At 33.3% G+C, this 22,340-nt stretch overlaps 1 protein-coding gene across 1 annotated transcript in view; it reads right to left on the bottom strand.

Annotated features, from left to right (window-relative positions):
- Positions 1–20,520, bottom strand: part of LOC100791541 (DNA gyrase subunit A, chloroplastic/mitochondrial) — a 32,724-nt gene extending 12,204 nt beyond the window's left edge. The window contains exons 1-17 of the mRNA XM_006587186.4: positions 19,951–20,520; positions 18,549–18,618; positions 18,335–18,400; positions 15,481–15,582; positions 13,200–13,244; positions 13,000–13,098; positions 12,809–12,895; positions 11,278–11,348; positions 9,090–9,198; positions 8,925–8,987; positions 7,323–7,388; positions 7,100–7,188; positions 5,289–5,337; positions 4,238–4,324; positions 2,605–2,698; positions 2,277–2,347; positions 2,060–2,149 (exon numbers count right to left, since the gene is read on the bottom strand). Coding sequence (XP_006587249.1) covers positions 2,060–2,149; positions 2,277–2,347; positions 2,605–2,698; positions 4,238–4,324; positions 5,289–5,337; positions 7,100–7,188; positions 7,323–7,388; positions 8,925–8,987; positions 9,090–9,198; positions 11,278–11,348; positions 12,809–12,895; positions 13,000–13,098; positions 13,200–13,244; positions 15,481–15,582; positions 18,335–18,400; positions 18,549–18,618; positions 19,951–20,345 — 1,653 coding nt within the window. The 5' untranslated portion in view covers positions 20,346–20,520. The remainder of the gene's footprint in view (positions 1–2,059; positions 2,150–2,276; positions 2,348–2,604; positions 2,699–4,237; positions 4,325–5,288; positions 5,338–7,099; positions 7,189–7,322; positions 7,389–8,924; positions 8,988–9,089; positions 9,199–11,277; positions 11,349–12,808; positions 12,896–12,999; positions 13,099–13,199; positions 13,245–15,480; positions 15,583–18,334; positions 18,401–18,548; positions 18,619–19,950) is intronic.
- Between the last annotated feature and the right edge of the window lie 1,820 nt (positions 20,521–22,340).

Below are 22,340 nucleotides of genomic sequence, written 5' to 3' on the forward strand. Positions count from 1 at the left end.
TTTGAGTACATCTTCATAGCAAGATTAGAGCTTAGAAAGCTTCAGCCTTCAGCTTGATGTTGAATGTCAGAATACTAGTCTAGATTCATTAACTTAGTACATCCCTTAGAGGTTGCAATTAAGGTAGGCCAAAGAGGCCACAATTAAAGCAAGTTAGGGGGGGACCACAACCAATGCTGCTTTCCAACACATATTTTCCCACTTGTTAATTGGAATATGATGTGTTGCATTTAGTCTTTAATTAGGAAGCATTTTAGTTAGAATTTCTTAGAATGTAAGTTTTGGACCTAAATCCCAAAAGCTAGCTCATAGGGTGCGGGTTTCCCCCCACTTATATACTCTATATTGATCTTATCTGTAGCCAATGTGAAACTTGGGTTTTTCCCAATTGGATTCTTTGCATTATTAGTTGCTTAGGCCTTTGTTTCTATTCATTTCATTGCATTTTATCCTTTTTGTCAAACATGTGTGTCTTGGTTGTTTTCATGTGTACAGAAGCCATAATGACTTTGGTGCTAAATGGAGTTTTTCTGGTCGATATTGGACTTTTACGATCAGACTTGGCCATCCGAAACCTTTTTGGAAGGAAAAGAGAGCAATTCTGGGTTCTGACTTTAAATAGCTGAGAAACACTCTGTAGAAGGATTCCGACTTTAAGAATTGACAGCTTTGGAGAGCTTTGGATTTTCTTGGCTTTTCTCTTCTCCGATTTGTACTCTTTTTTCTTCTTTTTATGTTTCCTTTGGGATTGCTCATGATCATGTGTGAGTATTTCTTCTTGTTCTGGGATTAGGACATAGTCCATGACAATTGTTCAATGTTAACTTAATTTATTCAAGGTTTTCTTTACTTTTTTGTCTTTTCATTCTTCTCTTATTGTAATTTATACATATTAAACACTTGATCACCGTTTGCATGATTTTAGACGCTTATGGATGAATTGAGAGGTGAACTAAACGTGTTGGAACCATAGTAGAAGGGCTTAGGTTTTAATTTATGCCAGTAGAATTCATGATAAAACAAACTAGTAACAAGTGTAAAGGGCTTAATTGAACATAGCACCACAATATTAGGGGTTAATTTAATTAGGCATATCTCCGTTTCTTGAAAGAGAGCGGAAATTACCTTAGATTAATTCACCATTATAAGAGAATTAGGAAGAATATTGAATTGTTGGATTAATTGAACAAGTGTCTTGATGCGAAACCCTGATCCTAGAATTTCACAAATCTAAATCTTATCCAAAATATATTTTTGTCATTTATCTTTATCTTTATTTAATATTTACCTTTTTAAATCAAATATTCGACAAATCAAATTTCAATATTTTTCCAAATTATTTAGTTTCTATTTTTAATTGTGACAATTGCAAAGCCAAAAACACAATCCTTGTGGATTCGATATTTATTACTACCTCCGGTCCTATATATAAGTAGCAATTACATAATTCATCAAGACCAGTAAAAATAATTAGATTAGTTAGCTTGTCATAAACTTTAATTTTATTCCATGACTACCCATGACATTAAATGATTTAAGATATGATTATTTTTCAATCAATGAGTATGTTTTGTTTTGTTGATGGCTCAATAAATGCACCCACTTTCATGGGAAAAGAGAGTAATCATTAGGGGTGAAAAGAAAATTTAACAATTAAGTAATCGTGTTTCTTATAATTAAGACCAAGAAAATGTTACCTTTTGTTTCTTATATATAGGACCAGAGGTAATACTTGACAATGACCATGCACTTGTGGTTTCCCCCTATCCAAATACTATCTCTACTTGTGCACAATATATCTTTGCCAATTCTTTTTTCTCCCCCATTCCCTTCAGTGCTTGAGATTTAACAGTGAATTTTTTATATACAGATAGGAACAGCATTAAGAATTTAAGGGAAATATACAACTTCACGCATTGCCATACCAGCAAATAGGTAATACCGGTATCACGGAGAAAAATAAACTTAGGTACTAACTCAACCCCTTGTTATCTAAGCAATAGAGATTTCAAGAAAGATAAATTATGAACAAGAGAACAGATTGAAAGTGAAACTATACCTCCAGTATATTTTTCCTGCTGGACAACAGTTCCTCTAACTTGGAAATTTGTTCCATCAAAGATTTACTTTCAGCCACAAAGTTTCCACTCTGCACCACAAAAAGCTTATAATTATGCTTATGCTCTTATCAAATATATATTTAATTATTCATAGAAATCTTGATAAAGAAAAAAATCAATTATTCTAGTCTAGTTATAGGCATCATTATAATGCACCTCACGAAGGGACAGTCTTCTTAGGCTAATGTCCAGAAGAGCTTCAGCTTGTTTCTCAGAGAGACTGAATGCTGCAAAGCAATATTACTTATCCACATTAAATAGCTAAAAGATAAAGAATTTCAACCAATGATTACATAGATTTCATTTCCATAACAAGTAGTACTATTCAGAAGATAGTTATTCAAAATGAAAAGTTTCCAACTATCAGTCTATATGAAAGCAGCCTCATCTTCATATAATGTCTTAAAACAAAGTTAATAGGGGAGAAATTTACAATCAAGAAAAATCAATAAACCAATAAATATACTTAAAATAAGAAGTTTACCATTACGTAAACCAGCTGCTGCAGCCGAGTTACTTGAAGCTTCACGTATTATGCGAATCACTCCATCCAGATTATCAAACCCAATAAGAATACCCTAAGTTTGTACATAACATAAACTTACATCCAAACAACTCTTTAAGAAAAACTAAACTTCAATAATTAGTCTCATAATCTCATACAATCCTCATGCATAAAATTTTCCAAATCATTTATTTTTCTTTTCTTATTGTAAAAGGATTTAGCTTACCTGAACCATTCCGTGAAAAGCACTGAATTGCAAAGTTTATTTATAGTGAATCTATGCACTCTAAAAACAGAACATAAATAATGAACCTAGGAAAGGATAACGAAACTAGTTATCTCTATACTAAATAATGACCCCAGTAATCGGCACACTATACATAGACTCTGTTTCTAAACTAATAAAAGAAAATTCAAATATTTTAGCAAAGAGGACAAGAAAGACTTCATGAGAATCTACAACAAGACATTCTCAGACAGAAATGAAGAAAACAAAAGAATGTAAAGAACAAATGCCCAACAAAAACAAATAAATATAACAGCACTCTAACCTTTGACCAATTCACGACAAATATTATTAAAAACACCATTAGCAAAGAATTATGGACAAGCCAAATGAACAGTGATGTCACCATTCACCAAGCTAATAACATGAAAACATAAACACATTCCAAGCTAAAAGTAGCAAGTGTCACTATATCTCCAATCAACATAGCAAGCAGTGTTGCTGAATTAACCCAATTTTCACTTGCTCCTTTATTCCAAATCCAGTGAAAGGAAAAGCCCATATCTTTAACAACCATTGCAAAAAAGAAAACGATCTCCAGCCAAGTTTGATAACATTCAATCCCTAACTAACAAGGGAGATTGTATTATTAGTGAGAATTTGAAGGAAATACAGGCAGGTAACGGCAATGCACCCAGACAAGGAAATTTTCTCTGGTCACAAGCTATAAACTGAAATACTGAAAATAACATTGTACTCTGTTACGCATTCCTAAATGTATCAGATCTATTTTCTTCCTCTCTCTGAAACTAACTTTCCCATCTTTCTCATGTTCTCTCCTAATTGCAATTAAAATTTAATCATTTAGCCCACAAGTCCTTGAGCAAAACCTGAACCAAGGTTGGGTTCACAGTTTTATAATAGTTGATTTGCACATGTGCAAACAATGGAATAATGAACGTAACAAAAAAAGTTAACAAGTTCAGATATAATCATATAACACAGATGACAGATGGTAACATGTAAATACTTTTAAGAATGTAAGGTATGCAATGCAACAATGTTTCATGAAAGTCAAACTTAGATGCTCCCAGTACATTGTGATATATTAGAAATGTATGCTAAAGTCCAAGGAGCTGAAACCTGTTATTAACTACATATCAACATAAACTAAGAACATAAGAAACAAAATATGCATGAACATGGGAAAATACAATTTTGGTGGTTTTTAAGCTATCACTTTCATAGTAACTAAACTCCCAGAAACAAACACAGATAAATTTATGAATATAACCCCTCTACCGCTGGAATATGTCTGAGCTGTACACTCTATGCATAGGACAAAGGAAGCATACACAGATAGATCTTACTGTATATGTGACATACCTCAACAATATGTCTTCTCTCTTGTGCTTGTGATAACTTAAACCTTGCACGCCTCTCAACAACAGAGCATCTGAAGTCTAAGAATGCCTGAAAGGTAGAGTATTAAGCCAAGAGAAAAGAAAAAGTAGCACACTTCTTTAAAAGATGCTAAAAGCATTACACTGGCTCAAGCCAGAAGAAGAAAAGGCATTATTAGGTAGGGTTCCATCAAACCCGTTACCAACCCGTTTGGGTTAGGTTGGATTTATACAATTTTTCTATCAAATTCAAACCAAACCAAACCAACCTGATCAATAATGGGTTGGATTGATTCTGAGTAAAATGAACTAAAAATTATTCTAAAGTTTAAGAAAAAAAATTCTTATGATTTTCAATTGGAATTTTTAGTAGTTATATTCTATAATGCAGCTGACACATTCTTGCACATTCTGCCATTCACTTTCTCCACGATATTTACCAGTGTTTTAAGATCACTAATTAATAAATCAAAATAAAAATATAATAATATATAAAAATATGTATAACATTTAATGTTAATACGTAATAGTATCAAAAACCCTAGATAGAAAGTATTTGTGCAGAAACTAATGACTGAGAGTTATGTAGACAGAAATTGACAAAAGGACATGAATATAATAATTTAAAAAACCAAGAGATTAAATTAGATCAAAAATATATTAGGCGATCAAAATTGCACATTAATAAAAAAAAATAAACAAAAAAGCAAGTAAGCTTTAAAATTTTAAAGATTGTTTAAGGATTTGATAATAGTCTAGTAACAATGAATTTCTTTTTATTTAAATAAGAAATCTGTATAAGCCATGTGTATACGAGTCAAAAGCACTAGTCTAACACATTGCTGAATGTGTACATGAATGTAAGGCTTGTACTTCATAGAGACATGAATTCATTAAAGAATATCAATAAGGTGTTAACAAGCAAACCAATTTTATGCTATGCTATGAGGCAAGAAATAAGTACTTTTTATTCAAAATAACAATTCAAGAGGTGAAATGAACACAGTAGTATTCTAGGGCCAGTAAGTACTCACCTGCAGTAATTCCTTCAGCCCCATTTGTTTAGGTTGTCCATTTAGAATGCTACGAAGAAATCAGACAAAAAGGTATGTTCAATTTAAGACAAGTATATAAATAGATTAAAAGAAGAAAGAAACAGTAAGATGAGCAAAAATTGATAGAATTGGGGGATTATAAAAAAAGAAGCAGTGATATGTATTTGGTAAATATATCTTTGCTGATTTTGATATTTATGAGATACCAGCATCAGTAACAAGAAAATTACAAAATATTAACTGAAATAAAAAATAGAAAATATATATATAGTCCAACGATTTTGAAGGCCTAGTCTCTCCTTCTCAATTCCCTCTTTCACTAAGTCTTTCCAAATTGACTCATTCTCTCCTTTTCCCTTATATTCCTCTCTTTCTATAAATGTTTTCCCACTTCTCTCTCCTGCATCCCTTGCCAGGGTGGCTGGCTGTTATGTGTACACTTCATGTTTGTCATGCCCAATTGGGGCACTGATTTTCAGCTTTTGCAAGTCGTTTTCCAAAAAATGCACCTTTTTTATAGCAGGATGGATAGGAATAACTTTTAAAAGGCAATATTACAAGTCATTAGATGCACAAACCTCCAATCTTTTATTAAAATGATATAATGACAGCTGAGTCATAAAAATTTGCAAAACTGGACACTTAAATGATATCTATTAATAACCTTCAACCATACCAAATCATTTAAAGACAATAATGTCAACATCAATATGGATTATGGAATTTCCCTTTAACTTCCCATTCAAGAAAAGATTTGCTGGTACTCTAATGTTATCCTGTATTTCTAGTACCACTGGTACTCTTATATATATATATATACATCTAATTTTGCTGATCAAAAAAATAAGAAAAGATTTATGCCACCAACGTGGCATGGGGATTCTACAAATATTATTTGGCATCCATGAGCCCAAAAACAATGTTTGCAATCTACATCCAGCCCAAATTTGCAAAACATGTTGGCCAGTGGCCACATCACTCAATTGATTTTGTACTTTCATTCCTTTCCCTGAACTGCTTCAGATTAAAGGGGATTAAAAAACACAAATAGCATAGGACGAGGGGTCTTTTAATTTTTCTATCTATAATGCAAGCTTTTTGTTACCAATCAATCATATGAACAGATAGATATGAAGAAAATAGCCTTATTACATATTTATATTGTACTAACAGATTGAAAGAGAAAAACAGACCAAAGTGCACTTATTCTAAATTCTAAACACTCTTAGCATTCCCTCTCAAGTTAGGGCACACATCATATGCTCTAAGGTGACTAAAAATGGGTTAAACTCAAGTGCCAGATGTAATAATGGTGAACAAATCTGCACACTGATTTCCTGAACTGTCACGTAATGTTCTGAGGGAGCTTCCTAAAAAAAAAGTCAATCACTCGCAGAAATCAAAGAATGAAAAAACATACGTGAATCTGTTCCTTTCCAACAGGTAAAGAAACAAGTATCTGTCTAATGGAATAACCTCGAGCTTTCACGTGCAATCCCATAATTTGTAACCAAGAAGTTTTGGCCAACAAAACTTTTGGCAAAAATATCTAATCCAAAAACACAAGTTCTATGCCAGTAAAAGAGTCACAGCCTCACAGGCCTCCAAGGAGGTCTAATAAGCAGAGTCATTCCAAAAGATATTTATCTATCAAAAAACAAATCCTCATATAAGAGAAAAAAATATCGATCAATCATCAGAATTGTCACCAGAAGGATGTATCAGTGATCAGAGCATTTTAAAATATTAAATTCACTATTTCAAAACATGTGTAAGCTGCAGAAACTTACCCCACCATATTACAGCTAAATGTTGATTGCAGAGATGTTAAGCGATAAAGATTATTTAAAACAATCAATGGATCTGATCCCCGCTTCAGCTGCACAATGAAAGAGATTAATCATGGTGACCAGCTCAACAGTCCCTTCTCCTTTTTCTTACTTTTCTCTCTGTTTCTGTATGTGTCCATTCAATAAGATAATACAGGGTCAGAGCCATATTTATATATTCTACCTCAATAACTATACGCATTCCAGAACGATCACTCTCATCCCGAATATCACTTATCCCATCTAAACTCTGTAAGAAAGTAACAAAAACAAAATTATGTTAGAAAATATACATGCTAGATGCAAGTTAAACAAAGATTAACTTTAGCATAAAAATAATACTTTATAATGCTGGAAATATAAAATGAATACTTTATAATGCTGGAAATATAAAATGAATAAACAAACATGAGCTCAAAGTATGATATTGCATATAATTCACAAGGCAAGAGTACAAGAGAAAAAAACATACAAGCTTTCTGCTTGTCCAATTATAAATATGAATAATCCAACATAAAAAACTATAATATTCATCCAACCAAATCTTGTTCCCACACTTAAGTCATTATCACCAACAGGGTTACTTTTCAAACATATAACAAAATACATAAAAAAACTAAAAGCATAACTTGGTCAAAAGCTTCTAATGACAGTATAGCAACAAAAATCAAAGAAATTGTTGGAAATAGGAAGTAATGATATCCTATGAAGCACCAACTACGACACATCATGGACACAACTAATGTCTAAAATATAGGACACCATCCTCACCATTCATTTCTTGAAATCTAATGATTAAGATTAACTACACATTAGAATCATTAGATTTCAAGAAAATAGAGAGTGAGGATGAGGAGTAACTTGATCCCTCCTCTCTCTCTCTCTCTCTCTCTCTCTCTCTCTCTCTCTCTCTCTCTCTCTCTATATATATATATATATATATATATATATATATACACACACACGCACCCACACACATATATTCATTGAAAATTAAATTAAGAATTATGTATTCACCTTCTAAAAGTAAGGTTGTTAAGTTCTACAATTTTCATGTCAATAACCCTCACAAAAAGAATATTAAGAGAGAATGAGAGATCATTTCACAATGAAATCTTTACAAAACAATTTCCAAGGTAAGATGAAACATAACTCCTAAAACCCAAACATCTGAATTCAAGACATGAAACTTGGTACAACCGGAAAAGGAGATTCACCTGCATGAGAACTATGGAACCCAACTGATTATTAAATGAAAAAGGAGTCCAGGAACAACCGGAAAAGAATCTAATATTAGATTTTTCAATTTTTTCTATTGCTCATGATTTCACTTTTCATGCGACTTTCACCTTGTTTATAACCCTTTCTGGCTCGAAGGTCATCTAGATTCTATAGTTTTCTTGTAGTTGAATTTAATGGGACAAGTTATATGTCTTGAATCAGTCAAAAAAGAGTTCAAAATCGCATCTTAAAAAAAACGATCACTATTTCAAAAGGACCAATTTGACCCAAATTTAAAAGATCAAGGGCCAAAATGAACTTTTGAAAGATGAAGGACCAAAATAAATTTTAAAAATAAGATAAAGGAAAAAAAGTGCACAGCACCTAGATGTCTACTTTTTTAGAAGTTTCCAAACACCCCATAGCCACCACTCCTCTCCTCTTTTCCTCAAATTATCTTATTTCACTAGCACAAACAAAGTGAGAGAGCACGTAACTTCAAGAAGATAAAAGTAAATTGAAATTTGCAGTATTTTATTAATATCTTGTTGGAACACAGTAATACCTTGTTTTCTACAAGTTCAGCAATCTTCTCAACTAAAGTTGCTTTGTTGGTCTGGTAAGGAATCTACTCCAATCATAAAATAGAATCTGTGATCAATTTTCTAAAGAAATAAAGCATGTGATTCTAATTTTCTAATGTCAAATCTGAAAGAATCTAGAGTGTCACCTCTTTTATGATTATTGCAGTCCGTTTTGTCTTTGAATCAAGCAATTCAATATCGGTTTTTCCTCTAATAATAACACGTCCTCGGCCAGTACGGTATGCCTCTAAGATCCTTAAGAAAAATGAGTATATATCAAACCATACATCACATAGTACAACAAAATCGGAAAAGCACAATGTAAAAGGAAAGAAAAAAAATGCATCATAGAAAATTTGATACAATTAATCAATGTAAAAGGAAACGATAATGCTAAGATTTCCTAACTAAAAGAGTACTTGTCCAGTCATTTTCAGACTAAAGACCTTGGGAGTCTTGAATACTTTCTTGGTATTAAGGTAGCTCAATCAAATGAAGGCATTGTGGTTTCCCAAAGAAAGTATGCTCTTGATATTTTAGAAGAAACATGCATTATTAATTGTAGACCCATTGATAGTCCTATGGACCCGAATCAAAAGTTGATGGCAGACCAAAGTGAACCATACTTAGATCCAAAAAGATATAGAAGACAGGTTGGATAGTTCATTTATCTCACAATTACAAGACCCGACATCTCTTTTGCAGTTAGTGTGATTAGTAAGTTCTTGCAGGCCCCTCATGTTGATCATTGGAAGGTTGTGATTCGCATTCTTACGTATATTAAAAAGGCTCCGGGTCAAGGATTTTATATGAAGATAAAGGAAATACTCAAATTTCTAGGTATTGTGATGTTAATTGGGTTGGATGCCCCATAGACAGAAGGTCCACTACTGGATATTGTGTATCCATTGGAGGCAATATTATCTCTTGGAAGAGCAAGAAACAAAACATTGTTGCTTGGTCTAGTGCAGAAGCAAAATATAGGGCTATGGCCAAAACCACATGTTAGTTAGTTTGGATCAAACAACTTCTTCAAGAATTGTGAAGTTAAACAAATGAAGTTGTATTGTGACAACCAGGCAGCACTTCACATTGTTGCCAATCCGGTGTTTCATGAAAGAACCAAACATATAGAGATTGACTGCCACTTTGTTCGGGAGAAACTGTTGTCCAAGGAGATTAGTAGTGAATTTGTCAGCTCAAATGATCATCTTGCAAATATTTTGACCAAATCTATGAGAGGACCTCCGATTCAATTTATATGTTCCAATTTGAGGGGGAGTGTTAAATTATTATGTGTTTATTCTAATTTCTATCTTTTTAGTAGTATGCTTTTTCTTTATTGTAGTTGTCTTTGTAAGGTGCCAAAGTCTGCACCTCTGCTCTTTTTTGTACTTGTTGACCTTTCTGTCATTTCATATTCTTAGATTTTGGAAGAATTCAAAAATGAATTGTAACCTTGAGCAACATTAATCAAAGGTGAATCAGCAAAGCAGTTCTGAAACTTTTTCATGCGTGCCTCATGTGCAAGCAGCAATGCCTCTATTTCTCCAATTAGAAGTGGTTCAAACTTGCATCGATCACTGAGATCACTGGACCATACTCCTCTGGTAGGCCTTCAAGAATCATGTCAAGGTGTTCACGCGGAAGAACAGGATCTCCACACAATCCAAGCGCGTCGACTATGCATTAGATGCACAGAAGAAACTCACGCATTGTTTTTTGAGAAATCGGATGAAAAGAAGGATTTGTGTAAGCGAAATTATGATTTGTCGCCATGGATAGACCTCAAGCTCAAATACCATCTTAGATTTTTAGAATGTGAGTTTAGGCCTAATTCACCCTCAAAAGCTAGCTCATAGGATGAAGGTTGTTCCTCACTTATATACTCTATCTTGGTTTTATCTCTAGCCAATGTGAGACTTGGGTTTTTCCCAATACATATATATAAAAGCTTCAATTGAGTGTAGAATATCAACCTTGACCCTTGTTTATCGAACTTCAACTTTAACATACTCTGCTATTGGTTAAAATCTATTGAGAACTACAATATCATGAGTGAGATTCATTAAATATAGGGTAGGACCCACATAATTTTGTGATTTCCAACATATTTCAATCAATAGGAAAGTGTGTGTTAGAAAGAGTGTGTGAGTGTGTTACTAACATTTCTCGACCAATAAATGATTCATAACTAAAATGTCACTATTAACATTTTCGAAGTGTATAATTACACTACGTAAAATGGCCAAGCAATATTGGAAAAAAAATAGTAAAAATGTTTATCAAATATTCATTAAAAAAGGAATACTACCAAAACCATCATACACTCACCCAAGATTTCCCATAATCAGCCCTCCTGTTGGAAAATCTGGTCCAGGCATGTATTCAAGCAATTCTTGCAGCTACAACACACCAAAACTAATCAGAAATTTTCATTAAAGAAGGAAGAACGGAGAATAATATTAAGTTCACAAAACACAAAATGACTTTTCTTCCACTACTTGAGAATTATATTACTTAACCCAACAAGATAACGTATAATAGCAAACATATACAAATTAATTAAAGTGCTTAATAATTTGGGGGAGAGACAAGGCCCTTCAAAAGTCCTTCCCTACAATCCTATCAGTTTTTCGCATGTGTCAGTTTTATCTTGCACTGGTTTACTCGTAAATAATACTGAAATCTCATAGGTTTCAGTAGCAAGGGTAACTCAATCCAAAAAATAAAAATGAGTTTCATACTTTCATTGTTTCTAATAAGCACATTTCACACCAATTTCATGGGAGTTTCTTATAAACATTTACTTGACAGTTTAAGTTTAAGAAAAAATCAGCAAATGCTTTTGAAGAAGATATACTTTTGCAGTGAGTTTAGTTCAAAGGAAGGGAAGGATGGAGGAGGGATTTTTCTAAAATTTACCTCATTTAGTTCAAAAATGTGGAGGGGTGGGTAGGAGAAATGTGGGGGCTAATACCCATTCCCACCAGTTTTGTCTCCCCTCCAACAGTGGGGGATTTAGAGGGAGATCTATAATTTTTGGAATGTACTGGCGAAATTATCCTAAAGGTTTCCCTATCTCCTCTCCCCTTCACAGTTCATAACTACTATTTTCCCTCCCATCCCATCCTAACCAACCAAACAATGTTAACAACTAATAAGATAATCAATATATCATCTAAACTTCATTAAAAGTAAGACATCGCACTTATAGAAACTTTATTAGTTAAGGAGTTTAAGACATGTAAAGTTTGGAACCCACTCAAATTTTGGTTTTGATTTCAAAAAACAACAATATAATTGCACATAAAATAATAAGCCTCCTGGAGATCATCAACATTATTCTATATTTCATTTTTTTTATGAACTTAATCAAACTGGATCATAGATTCAAATGCTTATTCCTCGTTTACAAAAACAGCATATCCTCAGACCAAAAGTCACAGAATTTTCAACATCCATCAAAAAACTAGATTCATAGAAACAATTTTATTGTTGATCAATTTATTTGGAAATCAAAAGCTCATTCTCGGATTGATGGCTATTGTCTGGACAGCAGTACCAAATAGGATTGATAGTAATGATTTGTTGCAGATTCAGAGACCTGATGATATTGGTGTTATGTGTATGAACAATTTAGAACCAGTAACACATCTGTTCTTATCATCAATCAGCAGAGACATTAATGGCAATGAGGTTTAAAGAGTTTGGAAGAAGAAAAAAGAACAAAACCCTTGGGACTGAGCTGTGCTCGAAGATCTGGTTGTATCTTTGTATCTCCTTTCTAAACAGATTCCTTTTTATCAAAACAAGAGAGAGAGAGAGAGAGAGAGAGAGAGAGAGAGAAATGTTTGCCACTCACAGTAGCTTCGGGATTATGTATCAACACACAGAGCACATCAACAACTTCCCCAAGATTATGAGGAGGGATATTAGTTGCCATACCAACCTGATGAAGATAAAAAAAATGGACAGCTCCACGTGAGTAGATGCATGATTAGTCAATAAACAGCAGATCTTGTGTCAAGTATGTGAAAAGGAATGCAAAATCACCGCAATGCCAGAAGAACCATTTAACAATAAGGTTGGAAGGCGAGCTGGTAGAAGTGATGGTTCTTTTTGAGAATTATCAAAATTCGGAACAAAATCAACCTGCAATCAGGAACATATAGACATAATATGCACTTCAGTTAAGATGTTAAATTAATTCAAAAAAAACATAAATCTCAGGGCAAAGAAGAGCAGAGACAAACCGTGTCCTGCTCTAGATCTGTCAACAACATTGCTTCAGTCAGATCCTGCAAATTCAGACCAAGAACCAAATACCATCCATTAAAATTAATAGATTCAGAGAAGGGAGAGAGAGAGAAAGAGAAAGAAGGAAAGTTAGATTGTATTGATAAAACCAACCCAATCAATAACTATCTGCGATACAGTTTACATATACAGTTACACAAATGTAACTGTCAACTAACCTTGAGTTAGTTCCTAACAGAAAACTAACTATAAGAGAACTGAGGTTAGCTAAACAGACTAACAGATACAAGAAAAAGAAAAGACACTACTGCTGGACGAGTAGGTATACTCTCCTATAAAAATGTCTGCCAATATGTTAAATCAATTCAATAAACAACAAAGAGCACAAAAAAAATCCAACACTCTGGACAACTGCTTTTGACCAAGTAAAACTTCATGCTGATCTATTAACACCAAATCTTATTGATAACTAAATTAGAATTCACAGAGCAATCCAGACAACCTCCACAGAAATGTTGGCCCTTGCAAACTGTTTTCACAGTTATTCTAACATATACTCTAATACCCCCCCCCCCCCCCCCACCTCAAACTCAAGGGGAAGAGTTTTCAGAGGAAAAACTCTTCACATTGAGTTTGCCTCTGAGAACTTCAAATCTTGCTGAAGAAAGAGGCTTGGTCAGCACATCTGCCCACTGATCCAAAGCAGGGATGTGTAAGACTGAAAACTGCTTGGCCAGAACCTTTTCCCTAACATAAAAGACATCAATTTCCATATGCTTCGTGCAACTGTGGAACACAGGATTATGAGCAATGGATACAACACTTTGATTGTCACAATAAAGGACAGGAGAAGTGAAGGGAACTCGCAATTCTGTTAAAAGAGCCTGAATCCATGTCAATTCAGTAGAAGTTTGAGCCAAGCTGTGATATTTAGCTTCAGTACTGGACCTAGCTGTGACTTTCTGCTTGCGAGACCACCATGATATCAAGTTTGGGCCAAGAAAGATGGCAGCCCCTGAGGTGGAACACCTATCATCTACATCAGATGCCCAATCAGCATCACAGAATGCATAAAAAGCCATGGGTTTCTCAGTAGAAGCAGGCTGAAGAAGTAAACCATGAGACAAGGTACCCTTGAGATACCTTAAGATCCTTTTAACCACTGCTCAATGAGAGTCCAGAGGACTAGCCATAAATTGACAATGTAGAGAAAGGGAACTGATATTATTGAATCTGAAAGTTAGTTACAGAGAAGTATTTATAGATCTCTAACCCTTCAAACTAAGTACAAAACAGAATTAACAAATAGGAGGGAAAATCTGTTAATAGACTAACAGCCTGATATTAGTGAGGTGCTGTTAGCAAAAGCTAACAGCCCTTGCAAACTGTTTTCACAGTTATTCTAACATATACTCTAATAATGACGCTATTGGGTTTTATTGAATGCACACAAGGTTCTTAAGTCATGTTCTTTCATAATACCGTCATGAAAAAGAAAAATTGAAAAGGGAAAGGAATAAGACTCTTTAAACAAGAATTCTGATGATCATCGTTTAATGATTACAGAGCTTAAGATGAGATACCGTAGAGCCATATCGTTTCCAAGCAATACAAAATTACCAAGCAACAATCAAACAAAGCTCAAGAGAAGAACCAAATATAAGCCCTTTTTATGTTTTGACAATGTCATAGAAAGCAACCAATATTCATGTTTATGGAACCAAAAACTTCATACTTCCTGGAAATTCCTTGTGTAGTAGTCCTGTAAGACCCATTTTATTTTTTTTGCAGACAAATATACCATGCAGTAATTTCTTGAGACAAAACCCTTCTGAAGTTCTGACTTCAGATCTTCAAGCAAAGTGACCAAATATCACAATTTTGAAACCCCAACCATATCAACAACTGAGTGTTGATTTATATATACATCAATCATCAATCATATATATCAAAAATTCACATGATCTTCCATTTTTCTTTTCCTCCTCACACTTATGAAAAGGAAACTGATTTCAAAAATATAATCTTTTAAGTCTGGCACCTTAAATGTTAGATATATTTGAATTTTAAAATTACTCAAAATTAAGAAATATGGTTAAAAAATCAACTCTGTTCTGGTATGACTAAAAACTAGTATGCAACTCTTTTACCTGCCAGTAATTAACCAGCACAAACAATTATTGATTGCAGAATACATTGTAGCACACTCTGATATAAAAGCAAAAGTGATAGACAAGTATAATTTAGATTCAAAGATTAAATCAGTTAAACACATACGTCCAGTCTGCACTCTGTGTAACGCATGGCAGCAGGAGGGTCAGCATCAATTGACCCAAAATTTCCATGACCTTGAATCAAAGGACTGCGTAAAGAAAAATCCTGAAAGAAATTGGAAAGCACATAGATTATAACAGCAGAAAAAAGAAAGGAAGTGTAATATTTTAAGACAGAATCCAAAAAAGAATCACTTCAAAATAGTAATTGCCCATTAGGTCTCAAAATATACTAGGTAAATCTATTATTCCTTCGAAAGGTACAAAATACTAATGGGAAATAGCACTATCAGTAAAAGGACCTTTATCACTACCCATCTAATAGAACACATACATAGGTAGGTAGGCTGATCAAGAAACCTATGTAATGCTAAAATATCATGAGTAAGTCTCTGGCACAATTACCTCCTAATTCAGCATGATCAAGGAAAAATAAAAATAACTAGGATAGTTTACTCATTATTATTAAACTATTACACGTAAACAAACACTTCATATAGACGTGCTTTGGTGCATAGATCAAATTGTCGTCGCCATGAAGCCTTTTATTGTGCAGCTAATACATCAGAATCAAAAGACATTAAATGCCATTAAACTACCGCAAAATCTCCAAATAAATTGACTACAATCTCAAAAAAGGCTTCAGTGTTCATTTTAGCCCTTAGAAATCTATTCTGATGACAATTTAAATTTGGTTTTAATCCTGCAAAATTTTATAGTTCGTTTTAGTCCTCAGAAATTTTAAAATGTTTTAAATGGTCCCTATTACCACTTATGATGTGGCATGCATCTAGACATGCCATGCATGCCACCACAGAATAGGCACTGACGTGGAATCCCTAAATGTCAGTCAGATCACCATTAACTGATAAACATTATTTTCAAAAAAAAAATGAGGACCATAACCAACAAAAAAAATGGTGGACCATAACCAACAAAAAAAATGGAGGACTAAAATCAAATTTAACCATATTTACATGGGCTAAAAACATATTTGATACAAATATCTCTTAGAATGTGGATTTGGACCTAGCTCAACCCCAAAAGCTAGGGTGAGAGTTGCACCCACTTATATTCTCTATCTTGGTCTTATCTCTATCCAATGTGGGACTTTGATTTTTCCTAATACACCCCCTCATACCCATCACTTTTTGAACTTGGTGCTTGGACAACATGGTGGGTGGCCCTTTAAATGGATCGAAGATAATATGGTGGGTGGCCCTTTTAATGGATATCTTAGAATTATTGCATTATCTTATGTTGGGAAAATAAAATTTGCAACTTTCTAAGAGACCTTTTTTTTTTTTTTTTTTGGTCAGCAAAATTATAATTTGTATTAATAGTTGTGAGTACCAGAGGTACTAAATATACAAGGTATACAGCAGCCAACTAGCAGAACCATAGGTCCTACGAATCAGGTGCCAAACAAAAGGGAATACAATAACCCTGCACTGCTACCCTATTCAAAAAATGCTGTTGATAAATTGCTAGACCAATAGTTGTAGGGCTGTACAAATCCTTTCTCCAGCTGTCTAAACCAAGACCAAACCAGGAAAATAGCATCATCCATTAGCTTGGATCCATTAAAAGCCTCATTTAGGAACACAATCCGGTTTCGATGCTGCCATATTGACCAGGTCAACGCCACCCACCAACATTTCCACCTAGCCTGCAGATGCTTTCCTTTGGAGATAAGCGTGTGCTGCATGTAATTCTGCCTAGGAATGGGGGAGAATACTCCCACAGTTTTGGTCCAAGCTGGGGATTCCCACCATAAGGGGAGAATTCTTGGACACTTAAAAAACAGGTTTTCTAAGAGACCTTTTAAAAGAAAAAAAATACTTAATTACCATAATTAGTCAGTCATCAAGCACCTACTATGTTAACCGATACTACAGAAAACAATCAATGGCCCAAAATATATAAGAGTGTTTGGATGGGATTATTTCAGGGGAAGAAACAGATTTTTAAAAATTATCAAAGCTTTTTTTCAAAAAAACTGATATTTTTGGTAAAACTATCAAAGTGATAAAAGGTGGTTTCTACAGAAGAAAGCTTTTCTATCATAAGCAAAATTATGTAGCTTAAGAATAAAATCTATCAAATTATTTTCTATCTAACTTTTGTATTCCCATTTTATCCTCAACATTGATGGAAGTGCTAGTGGGTAGTGCTAACATGGACCATTTGGAAGCATCGAAACGGGGTAGTTTTTGAAAACAAATCCTTCGATGGAAGCAAAGTGATGGACGATGCACTATTCCTACTATGGTCTTGGCATAAGGCAATGGAGAAGGGTTTCACAGTGCACTTTAGTCACTGGCCCTCCCAACTCAAAGCATTTTTCTGTAATTAGGGAGTGACGACGGATGTAGTAATTCCAATAGCTCATGCAGGGTATTTTATTTCCTACTATGGGTCCAATCAGGTTCTTAGTATTCCTTGTATAGCGATCTGAACCTGCTGTATACCCATCCTTTTATGTACCCTAGTACCTCTGGTACTTATTTATAATATATCACTTATTTTTGCTGAGCAAAAAAAAAAATCCTCAACATTGATTTTTTAAATACAAAACTAACTTTTACAATAACTCCAGTCCTATACCTTTTTTGTAATTTTACTATAAAAAGCTATTCTTTCAAACAATCCGAACATAATAGATTTAATAGATTATCTTAATATCACTTTTCTTATTTTTAACAAACAAAAAAATTTCATTCAAAATGATAGATTATAACAATAACCAATTATACCATAATTAATTATTGAAATCATCTTTTTCTTCACAACTAAACCAAACACAATATATTAAGATGAAGCTCAAATAACATGGAAAGCAAAAGGCAAATGTTTACCTGGGCCATTCGCACCAAGGAATCATACACAGCAGTGTCTCCATGAGGGTGGAATTTTCCCAATACCTACAATAACAGCATCATATAGTATCACATCAAACAAAAAAATTGACAATGGATAATAACTTAATAAGTAGTCCAAGCATGCTTCTAGATGAACACATTGGATGCTTCAACAAAATTGAGAATATAACATCAATGGCTAGATATTAACCTCTCCAACAACTCTCGCACACTTCTTGAACGGTTTTTTGGATGAGAGGCCAAGCTCATGCATAGCAAATCTGCATTCAAAATAGTAGCTTAGTTTGCAATCAAATCTCAATCTCAATAAGAATTGTCAAATTTCAACGACTGAAAATTTTAAACTAGTGGGGTGATTCACACTCCCAATTATGTTTTTTTTGAACCGCCAAAAGTAATAATATATTAATATAAAGGAGTACCAGGGATACTACAAATAACAGAGGAGATATATCTCCTGATATAGAACATAAGACAAAAAACCCCACAAAGGAAACAACACCACCCCAACCATACACAATAAACAACTTAAGCAAAGGCTAAAGGCATTGCTGATGACCATTGAGGATAAGGAACATTGAACACTCCCAATTATGTGTATACAGGATCAACCTTAATTACTTTTGATTATAATTTCTTAAATTCCCCTCGATAAAATACTTTATATTCAAATAAACCGTAATTAGAATTTTATTTGTCTATCCACATTTAACTGGTTATAATTTAGAAAATTAATATTATAAGTGGTTAGTGAAGAGGGCAAATAGAAAATTAGGAATAAGAAGAGTATTACCCCAGTTTTTGTTATTGCTGCACTACAAACTATAAGTGACCATGTCAGAAACTTCACATAATGAGAGAAATAAGGAACAATAGGTTTAATCTAAACATGAAGTAATGCAAACATTTACTACATATACAACTCATGAACCAATGAAAGCAAGGATGTTTTGATTGCAAAAATAATATCATGCTCACATGATTCGATACCAAGCTCCAAACGCAATCAATCACAGAAACAAAGGGAATAAAAATAGAAAGACAATTTAAGCCAGTGTTCTTCCCCATGCCAAATAAAATTACTTTTGTTTATCTATCCCGTGTTATAAAACAAAGAGGTTAGCACAAAATTCGTGAGTTTGGTGTGAAGAAAAGAATAATTAGGCAATAAAATATTAAATAAAATTAATGAATAAAATTGTGAAATACCCCCAACTTTTTTTGAACTTAGAGGAAAAAGAAATCCCAAAGGAAAAACTCAAATGAATATTGTTCAAAATCCCCAGTGGCACTGATAAAGTAGGAGCAGTCCCAAAAACAAATATATTGTGAAATTTCCCCGTTTTCTAATAGACTAATCATAAATTTATAATTATCTACCCATTTTCTCTTCCATCTCATTTCATTTCCACCCCCATTGTCTACCCATCTTTCTCTTCCTTCCTTGTCACATCACTTATCACATCTATCACTTTAACCTTTTGGACCCAAGATTAATCTCTAATCCGGTTACAATAGTGTGACAAGACCAAAAAAAATGCTTCAATATTAAAAACACTTAGAACTTAAAAAACTTGTAAGAGAACACTAACAGAATCCTTCGGTGCACGGGCTTCAACCCGTCGCGAACATCGGGCAACGCGCGACCGAGCAGAACGGACATTGCATACGCCATGTAAGCCTCTGTGGCCTCTTTGTGAAGCTCCGTCGGCACCACCCTCCCCTCGCTCACGTAACCGTTATCTGTCGTCGCCGACGCCGCCGTCGTGACGCTCCCATTCTCGTCGTCGCGGCGCCTGGCGGACCGAAACGCCGAGGCCGGGCGCCGCGGCGCGCGGGCGGAGAGGAAGCGGAGCTCGGAGGGGGCGTGGCGGAGGCGCAATGGCTGGAGGAAGGGGGAGAGGCGGAGGACGCGGAGCGCGGAGTGTGCCATGGGGCTGCAGAAGATAGGGTTAGGGTTTTGGAAATGGAGGGAAGAGGGTTTCATAGGGTTGCAGTTGCTGCAACCATTTGAAAGTGAGAGCGTGGGAGTATTGTTGGGGTTTTAGGGATTTTGGATAGAGAAGAGGTGAGAGACGTTCTCTAAAACCCTTGTAGTGTGTATTGTGGACACTGCGCGCCAAAGGTGTTTGAGATTTGATAATGAACCGGTGTTTGTGTGTCATCACTCGCATGATTTTTGTTTTCTTGTCTTTTTCCTTTTTATATTTTTCATAAATAGTTTACTAATTGATTGTAAGAACTTTCAAAGAACTCATTTTTGGTGTTTTGGTGTTGGAATACTTTTTTTAGAGAGATGATGTCATATATGCTGATGTAAGAACTTTTATTTTTTTATTTTAGTGGTAAAATTGAATTTACATTTTTGAATTTTACTTATAAAAAAATAAAATAATATTTTTTATAAAAAAAAAAGAATTTTGTCCCTAAAATCTAACTTCCGGCATTGATAACTCTTAAGTAAAAATAGTAGTAGGTTTGGTCGATAAAAATTCTTGAACTCAAAAATTTCATTAAAGATGTTCTAAGTATTAATATAGATAAAATGTCTATGTGCGGTTTAAAATAATTTTATACCACATCATCAAATAGTATATCATTGTTTGAATTACTTTAATATAATTATTTTAAAAGTCAATAAATTTATCATATATAAAGAATTATAATTTAATGATTATGTGAAATTTTTTATTCAATGCATAATTTTTTTCTTATATTAATATTAATATTTTGTAGTTTGTACATTGAATGCAGGAATAATGGCAAAATATTAAAAAAAATATCTATTTACAATATAAGAAAAGAATAAATTGTCAATTTTACTTTTTTACCCCTACTTCTACGCATGACAATTTGGAAAATTTTGCTTTATTTTTTTCTTTTCTTTTTTTCTTACTATATTATATGACACGTAAAAAAAATATTATAATTCAAAAAATATAATTTTAATATTTAATATTATTAACTTGGAAGAAAACAAATAAGCAAATGCAAGTTATTCTTTCATATTGCTAGCATTTTGCCATGCTAGAAAATTTATTTAATCGGTGCTACAACTATTTCAACGATCCAGTATGATAGAGCAGCTTTATACATTAGTTAGAAAAGAAAAAAAAAAGTGGGGAGTGAGAAAAGATTTAGTGGATAGTTTTGTATTTTCACTCTTTTATACTAAGAACAAAAAGTTGTTTAAGGATGTGAGTAACAAAATTTTACATATTTTGCGTTGTATTTGGCCACTTATTTTATGTTGTCTCATTATCACTTTAAAATCTAATAGGGAACAAATGATTATGTTGTGTTGTTCTATATATTCTAACAAATCAAATCACCCCTAAAAATACTATAATTAATAATCTATTTATTTTATTTTACAATAAAAAAGGATACATTGTGAATTTTATTTTTTTACCCCTACCTTTAAACCTTTGGAAAATTTTGCTTTAATATTTTTCTTTTTTTTTTCTTACTATTATTTTTACAATAGAAAAGGATGGGTTGTCACTATTTAGAAAAAATTTACTTTATTGTTTTTCTTCTCTTTTTTTCTTATTATTACATGACACGTAAAAAATATTATAATTCATAAAATATAATTTTAATATTTAATATTATAATAAAATAATATTTTTACAAGAAAAAGTATAATTTACTTAAAAATGAAATATTATTAAATTATCATTTTGTTTAGAAGTCACTAATAAAGAAACGATTGATATGAATATTGATTAAAACTAAAGTAACAACTTGGTCGTTTCGATATCACTTACTATAAAATATGACATTTCAATTTTTAATTGAAAACTCCATTAATTTGATTGTGAAAATGATGGTAAATTTTTTGCGTGTACATTCATCAAACAACTCACAAACACATGAACAGATACATACTTATATATATATATATATATATATATATATATATATAATACACCACTATATATCTTTCAAATGTCAGGACATAATTCAGATTTTTTTCCAT

The sequence above is a fragment of the Glycine max genome, chromosome 9 (genome assembly GCF_000004515.6).
Source record: "Glycine max cultivar Williams 82 chromosome 9, Glycine_max_v4.0, whole genome shotgun sequence".
NCBI lineage: Eukaryota > Viridiplantae > Streptophyta > Magnoliopsida > Fabales > Fabaceae > Glycine > Glycine max.